At 40.9% G+C, this 16425-nt stretch overlaps 1 protein-coding gene and 1 pseudogene across 1 annotated transcript in view; both read left to right on the top strand.

The window, feature by feature from the left end:
• MAP3K15 (mitogen-activated protein kinase kinase kinase 15) overlaps nucleotides 1-16425 on the top strand; it is a 125278-nt gene that overhangs the window by 12285 nt on the left and 96568 nt on the right. Inside the window, exons 2-3 of the mRNA XM_070503239.1 lie at nucleotides 8338-8477; nucleotides 11242-11265. Of these exons, the coding sequence (XP_070359340.1) occupies nucleotides 8338-8477; nucleotides 11242-11265 (164 nt within the window). The remainder of the gene's footprint in view (nucleotides 1-8337; nucleotides 8478-11241; nucleotides 11266-16425) is intronic.
• LOC139042760 (eukaryotic translation initiation factor 5 pseudogene) lies at nucleotides 1646-2749 on the top strand (annotated as a pseudogene).

The raw sequence follows: 16425 nt of genomic DNA, 5'->3' as shown, positions 1-16425 counted from the left end.
ATTCCTATGGGTGGGTTATACTATTTTGCATGTTGTCTTTCTTTACAGTCTCATTAACAAAACAAATTGCCAATCTTCTGGACTCTTGTTAATCTGATAGTTGAGAGATGGGATCTCAATTAGTTTTAGCTTGTATTTCTCTTATTCTGTGTGAAGCTGAGCATATTTCTCTTTTTTCTAAGAGCTATTTATGATTCCCCCCCCCCCCCCGCTGCCCTTTTTTTCCTTTTAGTTTATGGGTCTTTGGGAGAGGGTTTGGATTTCTAGGAGATCTTTCTGTATGTGGGCATAACTCCTCTGTCTTTTTTCTCTCTGTTGTTCATACTCGATAATTTCTACTGAACTATCTTTAAGTTCACTGACCCTTCTGTCATCTCCATTCTTCTTGTGAGCCCATCTAGTGAGTTTTTTATTTTGGTTATTTTATTTTTCATTCCTGAAATTTCCATTTGGTTCTTCTCTATTTGTTGAGACTTTCTGTTTTTTCCATGCTTTTCAGGAGTGTTTGCCCTTACTTCTTGGAGAACTTTTATAATAACTGCTTTAAAGTCATTATCAGACAATTCTGATGTTGGAGTCATCTGGTCAATGGAGTCTGTTGGTTGTCCTTTCCCATGTGAGCTTAAACTTTTCTTCTTCTTTGAATGCCAAGTAATTTTGAATTGTAACCTGAACATTTTAAATATTACATTATGAGATTCTGGGCCTTGTTTATATCCTATGGAGTCTGTTGATATTTTTGCTTTAGCAGGCAGCTGGCCTAGTTGGTTCAGGCTGCCAAGTTCTGTTTCAGTTGTGGTGTCAGTTCTGATTTCAAAGCCTTTTCAGTGCTGTCCGGTTTTGTACTTTCTGGTTTACTGGGGCTCCCCTTTTCACTCTGATGACCAGAAAGCTGAGACCTTAGTTATCTCACTCTGCCTCACACTTGCCACAACTGTGCCCATGTCTGAGGCTGGGGGTGCAGAGAGAGAAAAAAACAATGGAGATTCACCACTACACCCCTTGGGACCACAGCTCCTCCGGTTAGAGCAAAAGGTTCCCCTCTCTGAGTTCCAGGAACCTATAGGCCTCCCACTGCCACTGACTATCTTTGCTGTCATCGCTGTGGGATGGCAGGGTTCCTGGGAGTCCAAGAGAACAGAGAAGAAAAAAAGTGGAGGATTTCCCTCACTCTCTCTGAGCATTAAAAGGCCTCTTTCCTGCTTTTTGAGCTAGAACTAGAGGGCTTGAGGGCTTCTCCTGGTACTCTCTCTGTCCACACCCAACACCCACTTCTGGGTTTCAGGCTGCCTTTAGTCCGTGCTGGAAGAGAATGGGGGAAAATGGGAAACTTGCTGTTGGTTTGGTGATGCTTTGAAATCTGGTCATCTTCTCCAGTCTGTTGCTACCACTTACTTTTCATACTCCTAAAATAGCTATTCCATCCATTCTGTCTAATTTTTATATCTACTTTCAAGGAGATATTCCATCTTACTTGGAACCAGGACTCAAACTTGTGCCATTAAATTTTGAGATATTTTGCCATGCAGCAATAGTAACCAGAATGTGATAAAATATCTCTGCATCTTATTGATCAAGCTTACCAATAAGCAAAAATATCCTCAATGCCAGCTGCATTGCATCAGGCCAGTTCTGTCTATACAAGATGCTCTATATGACTGTCAAGGTTGGAAGCAAAAGAAATAGAATAAATGGAACCAAAGGAAATGGAGTGGTTGATATCATGAAAGTGCTTGATTGGCCTGCAATGTATTCTTCCAAATGTTTTGGTTGTGAGCTGAGAGCAAAGACCATTTTGATGTTTAAATGACTGCTGGATTGTAATTGGATCTCACAAGGCTAAAGTTTCAAGACTTTGTTGGATGGGTTCATTAAAAAATGTGTTCTTTGTCCTGAGAATGAGAATCCTGCATCCACAATACTTGTCCTTGCTAAGTAATTTTTATAAAGCATGTGAGGCATTCTTGATGCAAGCATAAACTCTGCCCATTCATTCTCAAAGAACCACCCAAGAAAAAGGAAATTGGTACATAAAAAAAAAAAAAAGAAAGAAAAGGAAGTTAGAAGGAATAAGGACTAAGAAAAATGAGTCGCTGCCGCCATGACCAAATGAACTCAGTTCCCCTCCACAGGCTACGGGGTGGACACCACTCAGGAAGCTTAGAGCACAGAATGAATGAAATCAGCGGTCATGCAAAAGTCCTGGCACCTCGTGATGATCTTGAAGGAGCAGTTGATTTTATTAGGAAAAAGAAAGTGGGGATTATTTTGAAGTAAAGGTAAAAACCATGGGTCCTCTTAGGTTGACTAATGGCCATTTTAATGAGACAGAGAACAAATTAAGGAAGGCAGGGGCCATTTCCTACAATTTTGTTACTATAACAGAAAAGCTCCGTGGTACCCTCTTCACAGTTTGCAGTGCATAGTAGCTGTACATCAGGCTCTCCTCATCTCTAAAATTGCTCACATCTTGGAGGCAATGTGTGACACAGACCTTTTAGAAGAAGAGGTCATTGTCTGCTGGTCAGAGAAGCCTCCTAAGAAATATGTCTCAAAAAAAAACCTTGCCGAAGAGAGTCATGTCAAAGCTGATCCCTTTATAAAAGGGCTGAAGGAAGCTGAAAAGGAACCTTCAGGTGATGAAGATGAAAATATTGAGATGATGTATTCAAGGGCTGCCAGGGAACCCAGAACTGGCACTGTGAGGTGTGACGTCATGGATTCTGGCGGTGATATTGATACCATGTGAAGTGATGAGCACACCCTAGCTCGCAGTATAATGCTGCACATTTTTTTTTTGCCATGTTAGCTGGAAGAGCAACATATACATTTGAAAGCTAAAGAGACTTAAATCATGCTATCCTTTATATCACAAATATTTCATTGTGAGTAGTCTGAAATTAAGCCCAATGAGCCCATTCACTTCAGTGAGTAAACATCGTTTGCTTATACATGGCATGTTTCTTTTTTTGTTTTTGTGAGCTCAGGGCCAATCTTCCTCTTTTGGCTTGAGGAAGATCGTCCCTGAGCTAACATCTGTGCCAGTCTTCCTCTGCTTTGTATGTGGGACACCACCACAGCATGGCTTCATGAGCCGTGTGTAGGTCCAGGCCCAGATCCAAACCTGTGAACCCTGGGCCTCTGAAGCAGAGTGCACGAATTTAACCACTACACCACCAGGCCGTCCTATGGCATGTTTCTTTTGAAAAAATTGATAGTGGACACATCTCGATCATACTTAAAGAGCTATAAAATTTTATTTTTTGGTGATTCTTATGAAAAAGATACTGGAAAGCAAAAGATAGGGGACCAGATATAGGTTCCTGATTTCCCCACTCTTCCCCACCGCCCTTTTCCAGTTGAACCTTGATAGTCCAAGCAACTAGTACCCATCCCATGTGGTGCTTGGTAAGAATTTTTTGACCTCCTGACACTGAATTGGTAGGTTGTCTCCTTATGAGACTGGAAAATTGGATTTAAGTGACACTTCACAACATTCTTTCCATGGACCTGTCCTCAAGGTTGTTGGCCGTGAGCTGCAGTGGATGAATTAAGATCTAAATTGTGGTAGGAGTTAGTAGAGGTGCCTCCTGTCCAGTAAATCTGGGCTCTGTTGTTTTTAGGTAGATTTTGGATGGCCAAGGTTCCCGTAAATCCAATCAGATTTTTAAAAAAATGTCTTTGGCAGGAAAATTATTCTAAAATCTAGTTCTTTTCATTTAGATGCAACTCGTCTTACATTCATTATTTCTTTTTTTCTGCTGGGAGTGGGATAGATTTATAGATAACCTGGAATATATTTAAAGGCCTGCATGAGCCAGTACAATCACAGAATTACTGTATGGTAAATCATTTGCCATCATACATTTCATTGACTAATGCTTTGCTTTGGAAATCAGATACTTCTTTTTCTTTAGTTTTTTAATTGATGTAACATTGGTTTATAACAAATTTCAGATGTACATCATTATATTTTGATTTCTGTGTAGACTACCTCATGTTCACCACCCAAAGATTAATTATCATCCATCACTGTATCCATGTGCCTACCTCTTTCGCCCTCTTCCCTCCCCCCTTCCCCTCTGGTTGACTACCAGTCTAATCTATGTATCTATGTGTGTGTTTGTGGTTGTTGTTGTTTTTCTCTTCTACTTATGAGTGAGATCATACAGTATTTGACTTTCTCTGTCTGACTTATTTCACTAGCATGATACCCTCAAGCTCCATCCATGTTGTCACAAATGGCAAGATTTCATCTTTTTTTATAGCTGAGTAGTATTCCATTGTGTGTGTATATATGTGTGTATATGTGTGTGTGTGTGTGTGTATACGTATACACCACATCTTTATTCATTCATCCCTTGATGGACACCTAGGTTGCTTCCATGTCTTGGCTGTTGTGAATAATGCTGCAATGATCATAGGGGTGGGTGTATCTTTACACATTCGTGGTTTTGTGTTCTTTGGATAAATACCCAGCAGTGGAATAGCTGGGTCATATGGTAGTTCTATTCTTAATTTTTTGAAGAAATCAGATACTTTTAAACCACACTAGAAAATTATAGTTTTGCTTATTACTTAAGAAACATTTCACAAAAATGCTCAAGATAGTGTTCAAAAGTTTTTAATGAGCTTAAAACCCTATGCATCCTTCTTTCTTATTTCATATTAGCATGTAGTGAGATAATTGTAATTGGTTCTTAAATCGTTTGAAGGGCACTTCAATTTTAAATTTAGACACTTTCCTGCTAAGAGTAGATTTTAACGGGAGCCTTGGCTTTTTGCAGTCTTGGATGAGGTATCACTTCTTAAGGTTCATTAAAGCAAGGTGGGTAGCTGGTGTGTGTGGTCCCCCATCAAGGAGGCAGGCTTTAGGCTTTTTCCCTGAGGCTGGCCTGCGTCAGAACTGGAGGGTCATGTTGCTGGGAGCACAGGGTGCATTTGTGAGTGAAAACCTGAATTTTCTCTCTCCATTTTTATCTGTGATCTGTTTGCCTAACGTTTAGCTGGATAAGTAAACTGTTTTGCCCCCAGGTGGCTCCATTTCAGAAATTGAGTCAGGAGAGTAGTAAGCCTCATCTGGGCCCTGGAGAGCACAGAACCTGGCTGAGTTTGAGCCCTGACTCTGTCGTGCCCTAGGGCGAATGTGTTACCCTCTTAACGCTTCATTTCCCCCCCTACAAAGTGGAGCCAATGCCTGCCCTGCCTGCCTCACAGAGTGTTTCTGAAATTCAGCGAGATGCCCGTGGAAGTGTTTTGTAAATGGCAAAGCAAGTGAGCATTGTGACGATTGCAGCTTTTAGGTGATTTATGATGTCTTCAGGAAAAAAACCCCTTGATTCCTCATATATAATAAAAATTCTAATCTGATGTTTTGTCATATTTAACATTTATGAATCTACTAAATTACTGTCTTAGAAGTTCTAAAGATAAGCTGGTTGAATATTGTGGTATAAATCCTCAAAGTAAACTTAATCGACTGGCCTGAGTGACAGATGTCAGGCAAAATGTCAACTTTGGGTTTGAGACAATTTTCTTATTTAACATGAATTACTTGGAATTTTTTTTGCAGTAGCAATATCAATCTGTCCTTTTCTAATTAGTCACTGAAAGGTCTCTATCCCAACCCTTGGTGGAGCCATGGAGGGGCTCCTTAGAGGAAGTGCTAAGGCCACTGTGTAGGTCCCAGCACAGGACGTTGAGAAGGCCGAGGAAAGAAGGAACTCCGTGTCACCAGATTAAAATTTAACCTACTCGGTGACAGCTACTCCACCAAGTTGCAGCTTTCCTATGAAAATGGCCTTTGGGACTTGAGGGCTGCTATCCATCCCTGTCCTCTGCCCCCTCCAACCCCTCTCCTTTGTTGCCCTCTGTTTACTTTGTTTGCTTTATTAACTAATTGTAGCAGTCTCCGTGGCCTTGAAATTACCATCTGTGTTGCCACCTCTTAATCTCATCACTAGGAAGCACATTCTCTTTAATTTGAGTAGGTAATAGGGTCCAGGGAACGATCGTGTAGGCAGAATGTCTAATTTATTCAGCTGCAGTATGATTTTTGACTCCAAGTGAATGTCTATGGGGAACGTTTATCCATTTGAGATAAATTAACCAGGCTGGGTTGTAAAGTGTTTCCTCAGCATTTACATTTGTCCTTTCTTGAGCAACAACCTCTAAAGGGTGAATTTGGATATGATAGTCTCCTATCTAAACTCATGATTATTTCTTTAAAATTTTAGGTGAGACACTGATGCTATGGTTATTTATTTCTTTCTTTGAGTTCCTATTTTTTAGCAATACATTCTGAAATATTTGGGGATGAAATGATATGCCTGGGACTTGCTTCAAAATAATATGGAAGGCAGTGGTGTGGATGACAGTAGAGATGAAGCAAGGCTGGCTGAGTTGATAATTATTGAGGGAGGTGAGGGGATATGGGGGTTCCAGTATACTATTCTGTCTACTTTTATATATATTTATAATTTTCCATAATAAACATTAAAAAATACCCCAAACTACCATAGGTTTCCCCATTGCCTCAAGGTAGAGTCCAGCCATCTTAACATGGCCTTCAGACCCCTTCACTGCCTGGCACCTACTAACCCTTCCAGGTTCATCTTCTCAGGTGTCCTGGTCCCATGACATGATTTGCAATGGCCCCAACACTTACACTCCATCTTACCTCTGGCCCTTTGCACTTGCTGTCTTCTCTTCCTACAGTGCTCTTTTCTTCCCTTTCCATCCCCCTCATCCTTACCCTGATTTGCCTGCTTAACTCTTATGGACCCTCAGGTCCCAGACAACATCACTTCCTCTGGGCCTCCCCTGATGGCCCTTCCCCCGAGTGTGGGTGAGGAACCTTCCCAGGGGTGCCTCTGTCACCGTTCCCCTCACTTTAGCCCTCCTGACCGTGATTCTCATCACTGCTTCCTTCCCGTCACCCCCATTGTATTACACATTTTTTTGAGGAAAAGGATTATGCCTTGTTCACGCTTCTATCCCTCGTATCAGCCCAATGCCTGGCATATAGCCGACAGTGCATAAATTAGAGAATAGAAGGCCCACTCAGGGCTTGTTGATGCTCGGCCCCGGTCTCCCGGTGCCTCTGCACAGAGCCAGCGTTATCGGGTGCTGACGTGGCTTCTGCCTGCCTTCTTGTTTCTTCGCGCCCCTGTTCACCTCTCCTCTTTTCTGTTTCATTGGGATTTTCAGTGACTTCCTATGAGTCACAGCACTGCAAGCAGAAGTTTGGACATTACTTTCTAAAAGTCTCTGCTGCACATGGTGGCAAAAGTCCAATCAAACTTGGAGCTCTTCTACTCTCTCCAATACGTTTAAACATGCTCTTTATTGATGCTCCCTATTTTGAATAAGATCTCCCTAGGACACCGCTCCACGGGCATTTGATCTACATCGTCAGATTGATGGTGGACACGTGAAACAGGAGCATGGTGCAGGAATGTTCCTTACAGTAGTTTGAAAGAGGAAAAAAATGTACAAAATGTCTATAGACAGGATGGATAAAGAAATTGCCATCTAGCCATCCTATAATGGAATGCTATGCTGAACTGAAAATGCATGAACCAGAGCTCGATATACAAATTGGCTGTATCACGCCAAAAAAACAGCAAGCCAAAGAGTACATACAGTATGATGCTATTTATATAAAGTTCAAAGACATGCAAAACTGAACAATATACTATTTAGGAATTAATACATTATAATAATATGTAATATGCATATGCATGTGTATGCAGGGAAGTGATAAATACAGAGATGAGGGTAGAGGTGTTCTCTGGACAGAAGGGAGGAGATATGAGTAGGGAAAGGCATGTGGGGCTCTGACAGTACAGATAATGCTCTGTGTCTTGGGCTACATGCTTTTTCATTTCATTATACTTTATACTTCATATATAAGCTAAATATATTCTTTGGATGTGATATATTTCCTAATAAAAATAACATTAAAAGTCCACCAGCAGGGGCCAGCCCCGTGGCCTAGTAGTTAGGTTCAGCATGCTCCACTTCAGTGGCCTGAGTACAGTTTCTGGGCACGGACCTACACCAGTTGTCAGTGGCAGTGCTGTGGCAGTGACCCACCTACAAAATAGAGGAAGATTGGCAACAGTGTTTGCTCAGGGCCAATCTTCCTCAGCAAAAACAAAAAACAAAAACAAAAACAAAACACCCCCACCAGCAATTTTTAAGTGAGGCTGTGTTCCCAGCACTTTGAAGAAGAAAGACTTTTTGTTTTTTGGGTTTTTTTTTTTCCATTCTTGTTGCTTTTCTTCCACAGTTCATAGGGTAATTTTAATCAAATCATTCCTCACTTCTGCTCAGATGTTGCAGTGGTGGACATGAGTGATGTCTCCAGACAGCCTTCACTTTTCTACCATCTTGGAGTCCGTGAAAGCTTCGACATGGCCAATAATGTGATCCTGTACCATGACACCGACCCTGACACTGCTCTTTCATTGAAGGTAAAGGGTATTGTTCGCCTTCTCCTGAATACTTCATTTTGGGAAAGCAGTATTATATGTTCAGTTGAAATATATGTGTAGCCTGCTGGTGGGAATGTAAATTGGTGCAGCTGCTATGCAAAATAGTATGGAGGTTCCTCAAAAAATTAAGAATAGAACTACCATATGATCCAGCTATTCCTCTTCTGGCTATTTATCTGAAGAATACAAAAACACTAATTTGAAAAGATACATGCACCACTGTGTTCAGTACAGCATTTTTCACAATAGCCAAGATATAGAAACAACCAGAGTGCCTGTTGACAGATGAATGGATAAAGAAGATGTGGTGTGTGTGTGTGTGTGTGTGTGTGTGTGTGTGTGTGTGTATATACGTATATGTACAAGGAAGGAGAGGGGAGGGGAAGGGGGAGGTGGAGGGAGGGCGAAATGGGTAAAGGGTGTCAGTTGTATGGTGGGAGAAAGAAACTAGATTTTCGTGGTGAGCATGCTGTAGTGTATACAGAAGTCGAATTATAATGTTGTACACGTGAAACTTATGTAATGTTATAAACCATTGTTAGCTCAGTTTTAAAAAATGCACGTGTAGCAAAGGATGTTGGAGAAAAACAGTAAAGATTCGCTTGTGCAGTTCCTTCCCTCCCACCCCAGGTTCTAGCTCACACAGATGACTTCCTGGCTACTGTGTGAGCATGTGTGCTACACGTGTGTATTTGCAGGCAACTTGAATGTCTCCAGGCTCCTTAGGGAAGCAAAGGCAAAAACTCTGGTTAGCTTCCATTGAAACAAACACACCACCCTGAATCCTTTAACGGGCAATTTGATCCAAACCTACACATTAAGAAAAATCAGTTTTCAGCTTGGATAGTAATATGAAGACATTTAAAAGTTACCAGAATGGGAAGAAACTTTAGCACAGATAAATTTTAGCACATAATCAGTATTTAATGTTATCTCCCCCCAGTTTAAAGCAGAGCAAAACTGAAAACTTGTGTGTTCATGCACAACTCAGTAATTATTGAGAATTTTTAAATGTATTTTTGCAAGTTTTCTACAAGCTTTTTTGGATAACATAGTACTTTAAAAAAATGCTCATATTCATAAAATGTGATTATATAAGGTGAGTTATTACAAAATTGAGCTAATATTAATATAGTTTAATATCTTAACATTAGTCAGAAGGTTCTGGTCTGTGTAAATCATTTCAGGAATAAAAGATTAGTTTGTTTACAACAATCTTACTCAACCTTGACTGCACTTTAGAATCTTTGGAGAGCTTGTAAATATCCCACTACCCAGGCCACACCCCAGACCAGTTACATCACAATCTCTAGGGGATTTTTTTAACCTCCTAAATGTGCAGCCACCGGTGAGAACCAGTGGTTCAGAGTTAGCCTTCTCGGACATCATTTCTAAATGTCCAGCTCCCTTAGCATTAAAAATCACTAGTGTATAAGTAGCACAATTTTGTGATGGCAAAGTTGGACATTTTTGTTTGTGTTTCTTGAGATTTAATATTAACCAGATTTTTCCGGGTTCTGTAATAATTTGGGCTTATTTCCTGGTAGAAATACTACCTGCTTCACATGTGTAATCTGTGCATGTTCTATACCACATGCACTTTACATGGATGTGTACTCTGTAATTATAGCATGGAACTGTGTTTCAGGAAGTCATTCACGTGACAGTGAAAGAAGAAACTGTTTCATTGTTACACTTTATACTGTGGAATAGTTTCCCAAAAGGCTATAAACCAATCTAAATCACTTTAGATATTTAGATATTGATTTTTTTCTCTTAGTGATTTTTCACTGAAGTAGTTATGCTTAGAAATAGTTAGCATTAGAAACTATGAAAGGGTAGATTATTAAGCTGTATTTTCACGAGAAACATGAAATTAGAATGTATTTTTTTCCAGTTCAATACATTTTTTTCCTCAACTGTGCCTTAGTGAACTCCTCTGGAAAGTCCCATGACCTAGATACGTTTTAATTTTTAATGATATGGAAAAATATTTCCTAAAATGGAAATGGGTAGTCAGTTATATCTGATGCCAGAAGAAGCAATCTGCACTTGTCATCAGAAAATAGAAATCTCAGAACATATGAAACATGTTTTACGGGGCAGCTGTTTAATTATGTTTTCTTTTCTTGGCAAATGTTGGCTTACAGTGCATGAATGATACAGTCGAGGGCTGCATAACCATTATACTAAGTTAACTGACTAAGGGGATTGTCATTGAATTTGAAAATTCTTGACAATTATAACGAGGTGAAAGGAATCCTACCGGCAAAGCCCCTTCTGTAGGACGGCTGACGGGGAGGTGGCCTGCAGCCTTCACATTGATAGGTCAAGAAATAGTTCCAGACCTGAGGATACCACAGCGCTTCCCATGCACTTCCTTGCTGTCCCTGCCATTCTTCACTGGGAAGGCAGGGTGCAGGGCATTTAGAGCCCCAAACTTGAATCTCAGATAGCTTTGGACAAAATCATTGCCACTGCTATGGGAAAATCCTTATAACCATATGCCCCTCGGTAGTTCCAACGCTAACCAATTATGATAAATTTTCCTTAGAACATGAGTTTTACAATTCTTATCCTATTTAAAGGCTTTTTTCGAGGGGAGGTTTCAGATGATTAACTCTTGCTCTAAGGTGGGTGCTGGATGATGGGTGGCGGGACAAAGTGGCTGCTGGTGCTTATGGAAATTAGCTGTTTTAAAAAAAAAAACTATATTCATCGTATCATTTCTTTTTCTTTTCAGGATATGGTAACTCAAAAAAACACAGTGAGTATTATATTTTCAAATTTTCACTTTGTAATTGTAAATGCATAAAATGCTTGCCTGAAAATCCCACAGATAGCAAAGTGATTTCTCATTGTTCCTGCTGGTTGTATTCCTAACAGGGACAGCTATCCCTCAAGCTGTCAGCTAGCTTAGGCCTCACTTAGCCGTCCAGGGTGTGAGGCGGAAGGCAAGGTGAGGAAAGTGTACTTGTTCTTTGTTATGCACTAGGACTTTGAGCCTAGAACCGTCTGGCTGTCTCCTTCTGAGCTGGGTCGGTATCCCTGTGGACCACCAAGATTCTTTTTGCCGGAACCAGGACCTGCGTACTTCCCCCAGAGTATCCCCAACGATGGAGAAACATGAACTCATACCCCAGTTAATACGGGGGCCTAGCCTGAAGTTCCCTGCCATGAGCTGAATAGACACGGGAGGGAATTCCACTTCCTTCTGTCCCCCTTATGTGCTAAAGTCTCCCCATTTGGCTTAAAAGTTCCTGCAAGACACAGTGATAACGCTGTGTTGATTTGAATTGTATGATGAAATCCCCTCCCTAAAAACATTTGAGTAAGATCATGTCCTTGGAAATTGTGCCACGGTTATCCTGTGCCTTTGAATGTCCCCTAGACTGTCCATCCACCCAGACCCGTGGCATTGTGCTTTGAGAAATTGTGATCTAGACTGAGGACAGGTCCTTCGTCCCTTCCCTTTGACCCTCAGCCTCCTTCCCAGTGGCCCTTCTAGAAGGGAATGGCCTCCTGCCTCTTTTCCAATTCCAGTTGGAGTTCCCAGAGGGAGAGGGAGAAAAGGACCCAGGAGGTGGAGCTCTCCCAAGGGTGCCCTGTGCAGGGGAGTGGGAGCTTTGCGTGACTTTGCGGCTCCAGCACCCAGAAGAGCACCCTCCTTGAGGCGGAAGCCTTGACCCTCCTCCTCCAAGCCAGAGGATGAAGTTCTAGAAACAAAATGAGTGGTATAGTTTATGTAATTACCACTGGAGCGTGGATTTAACAAGCCGCCTGTAAAATAAGGCAGCAGGGTGGTTTTGAGTTCCTCTCAGGTAAAGAAATGGGAAGATATGCCACTTCATTTTGTCCCTTTTATATACTGATAGTGTCCACTTGTGGAGGTCTGTCTTGTTCTTTCTAGATCTTGATTTCTTAAGTTATCTCCTTCCTGGAGACACAGGGGTCCAGTCAAGGAATCTGGGCCTGAGGCTGGGAGGCACAGGTTGTAGTCCCAGCCCTGTCTCTAAGTAACTTGGGGCAGTCATCCCACCCCGCCCCCCACCCAATTCTCACTGTCCTCGTCAGTAAATTGAGAAGGTTGAACTCTTTCGTTTTGTTCATAGATGACTTCCAGCACTTAATGTCTGTGGTTCCATATTTGTTGCACAAGTGAAAAGACATAACTTGGATTTAATACAAGGAATGTCTAGGAAATAGTTATTCCTTAAAAAAAGAATTACATTAAGGCAAGGTGCAAGGAAGAAAACTCTTTTTCCATCCTGTTGGGTGTATTGGAGCCTAGAAATATTCTTGTCCTCCAGGAGACTTAGTATTATTCTGTTGCCATTCCACTGCATACCCTCCCTTCTGGTACCTTCTTCCTCCTCTAAACACCCAGGAATTCCTTCACATTCTTGGTAATTCTAATTATACTATGGCACCATTCTCCCTGGGTTGGTTGGTTGTTTGTTTTTTAGGAATGAACTTATTCTAAAGAATTTGGTAACTAATTTCTCTGCTATATTTGGCGTTACTTTAGAATTCTGTACCCAATGCTGGTTGTCATGCTTGATGGAGTGTGAAAATTTAGAGCATTCAGGAGAGCAAAGTAAAGGACCAGAGGTGGCTGGAAGAGTAGAAAACAGTATCTAAGGGGAAAGGTTGCAGGGAAATGAACCTTGGGAGGTAATGTTCATGGTCATTTTCAAATGTTATCCCCTTTTGGAAAGTAGGGAGACAGTTACTTTTTCTATTCCAGATGGCACGAAAATAGGGTGAACTCAAAAAAGGTCGATATCAGCAGAATGGACATGTCTCAACTAATGGTGATTAAAGATTGAAATAGCCTGTCACAGTAAATCAGAGGACTTTTAAGGAGAGTTTGCTTACGACTCCTCTGTCTGGATTGGGGTAATACTGCTTAGAAGCAAGGGTCTGGATTGTGTAACTCCAGAGGTTTCAAGAGAGAATCTGATGAAACGGTGGGTCTGTGATAAGTGGACAGCTTACTTTAAAAAAAAGAGATGCAGGGGCTGGCCCCGTGGCCGAGTGGTTAAGTTCGCGCGCTCCACTGCAGGCGGCCCAGTGTTTCGTTGGTTCGAATCCTGGGCGCGGACATGGCACTGCTCGTCAAACCACGCTGAGGCAGCGTCCCACATGCCACAACTAGAATGACCCACAACGAAGAATATACAACTGTGTACTGGGGGGCTTTGGGGAGAAAAAGGAAAAAAAATAAAATCTTTAAAAAAAAAAAAAAAGAGATGCAACATAGTCCCAGTTGGTGAATTATGAAGTCCTGTCAGGCAGATGTAGAGAGTGAGTGCTGCACACTGAACACGCAGCTGGACGCTTGAGGTGATTTATGAATATATGGAAACCAAGATGCTTTGAGATCTCTGTTTTCAGGGAGCCATTTTATGTTTCTAGAATTATGCCTGATGATGTATTGAACTTGGTCTCATTTGGTAGAAGGATAGTGTAATAGGGTTCTCCAGAGAAACAGAACCAATAGGAGATATATATGGAGAGAGAGGGAGAGGGAGATGGAAATATTTCTTATGAGGAATTACCTCATGTAATTATGGAGGCTGAGAAGTCCCACGATCTGCCGTCTGCAAGCTGGAGACCCAAGAAAGCCGGTGGTGTAATTCGGTCCAAGTCTGGAGGCCTGAGAACCAGAGGAGCCAATGGTGTAATTCCCAGGATCAGAGAAAATGAGATGAGATGTCCCAGCTCAGCAGTTAGACAGGAAAACGGGGGCAAATTCCTCCCTCCTCCGTCTCTTGTTCTGTTCAGGCCTCAGCAGATTAAATGATGCCCACCCACAGTGGGCAGGGCAATCTACTTCAGTGGGTCCACTGACTCAAATGCTAATCTCATCTGGAAACACCCTCACAGACACACCCAGAAATAATGTTTAATCTGGACACCCCGTGGTCAGTCCCGTTGATGCATAAAATTAACTGTCACAGATAGGCACATTCGCTTCGGTTTCTAGGAGCAGTTGATTTGCAGGGTTGTAAAGGATGGGAAGCCAATCCCTAGGCTTCAGGCTGGACCAGACCTGCAGCCATTCTGGGCTCTTCTGTTCTTTGGAAACACAGTATTAGCTTTTGTGCTCACCTCTGTTTTAGATGATGCTCATATTCTCATGTTCTGGGTTTTAATTTTTTTAAAAAACTCTTTATTTAGGTATAATTTACATACCATGAAATTCACCTATGTGCACTCGACTCAATGATTTTTAATAAATAAGTGTGCAGCCATCACCAAAATACAGTTTTAGAGCATTTCTACCACTCCCAAAAATACCCATTTGCAGACAATCCCTGTTCTTACTCCCAGCCCCAAGCAACCACCAATTATGTCTTAGAGATTTTACCTTTTTAGGACTTTGTCTATAAATTGGACCCTACAATAATGTGACCTTTTGTGCCTGGCTTCTTTTACTTAGCATGATGTTTTTGAGGTTCATTCATGATGTAGCATGCATCAGTGGTTCTTTGTTTTTATTGCTGAATAGTGTTCTGTTGTATGGATATTCCACGTTTTATTTGTCTCTTCCCCAGTTGATGGACATGTGAATCGTTTCCGCTTTTTGGTTATTATGAATGATGCTGCTATGAACAGTCAAGTACATGTCTTTGTGCGGAAACATGTCTTCATCCCTCTGGGATAGATGCCTAGGAGTAGAATTGCTAGATCATATGGTAAATATATGTTTAACTTTTTAAGAAACTACCAAAATGATATCCTAAATGGCTTTGCCATTTTACGTTCCCACCAGCAACGAGGTCTAGTTTCTTCACATCCTCACCAATACTGGGTATTGTCTGTCTCCTTATTATATCCATTTCAGTGAGTGAAAAGTGGTGTCTCATCATGGTTTTGTGTTTCCTTCATGACTAGTGATGTTGAGCGTGCTCTCATGTGCTTATTAGCCCTTCAGAGTCTTCTTTGGTGAAATATCTATACAAATCTTTTGCTCATTTTTAATTTTTTTTTAATCTTATTATGGAGTTGTAAGAGTTCTTTGTATATTTTGGAAGCAAGGCCCTTCTCAGAGACTTTATCAGTTATTTCTTTTGTGGATCGTGCTTTTGGTGTTGTATCTAAGTCTAACCCGAGGTCACAAAGAATTACTCCTGTGTTTTCTTTTCAAAAGTTTTATAGTTTTGCCTCTTATGTTTATCTCTGATCCATTTTGAGTTAATTTTTGTGTCTGGTGTGAGGTAGGGGTCCAACTTCTTTCTTTTCCATGTGAATATCCAGTTGTCCCAGCACCATTTCTTAAAAGGACTGTTCTTTCCCCATTGAATTGTCTTGGCACCATTGTCAAAATCAACTGATCATGAATGTGAAGATTTGTTTCTGAACTTTCAGTTCCATTCCATTGATCTGTATGTTCACCCGTATGCCAGTTCCACACTGTTTTGGTTGTTGTAGCTGTCTAGTAAGTTTTGAAATTAGGAGATCTGGTTCCCTGAACTTTTTCTTTTTCAGTATTGTTTTGGCCATTTGGGGCCACTGGCAATTCCATGTGAATTTGAGAATCGGCTTTTCTATTTGCAGAAAAAGGTCATTGGAATTTTGATAGGGATTGCATTGTATCTGTATGTCACTTGGGTGGTATTGACATTTTAACAGTATTAAGTCTTTCAACCCAAGAACACAGGATGTCTTTCCATTTATTTAGGTCCTCTTTAATTTCTTCAGCAATGTTTTGTAGTTTTCACTGTACAAGTCTTTCACTTTCTTGGTTAAGTTTATTCCTTGATATTTTATTCTTTTGGATGCTCTTGTAAATGAAATTGTTTTCTTAATTTCTTTTACAGGATTTTTTAAAAAAAAATTTCATAAAAACCTTTAACACTTACCACATTTTACTTCATAATTCAGTATTTGAGTTAAAAATGTAATTCAGTTTTTGATCAGA

This window comes from Equus asinus, chromosome X (genome assembly GCF_041296235.1).
Source record: "Equus asinus isolate D_3611 breed Donkey chromosome X, EquAss-T2T_v2, whole genome shotgun sequence".
NCBI classification, from domain to species: Eukaryota; Metazoa; Chordata; class Mammalia; order Perissodactyla; family Equidae; genus Equus; species Equus asinus.
This window is presented reverse-complemented; position numbering and strand designations above follow the sequence as displayed.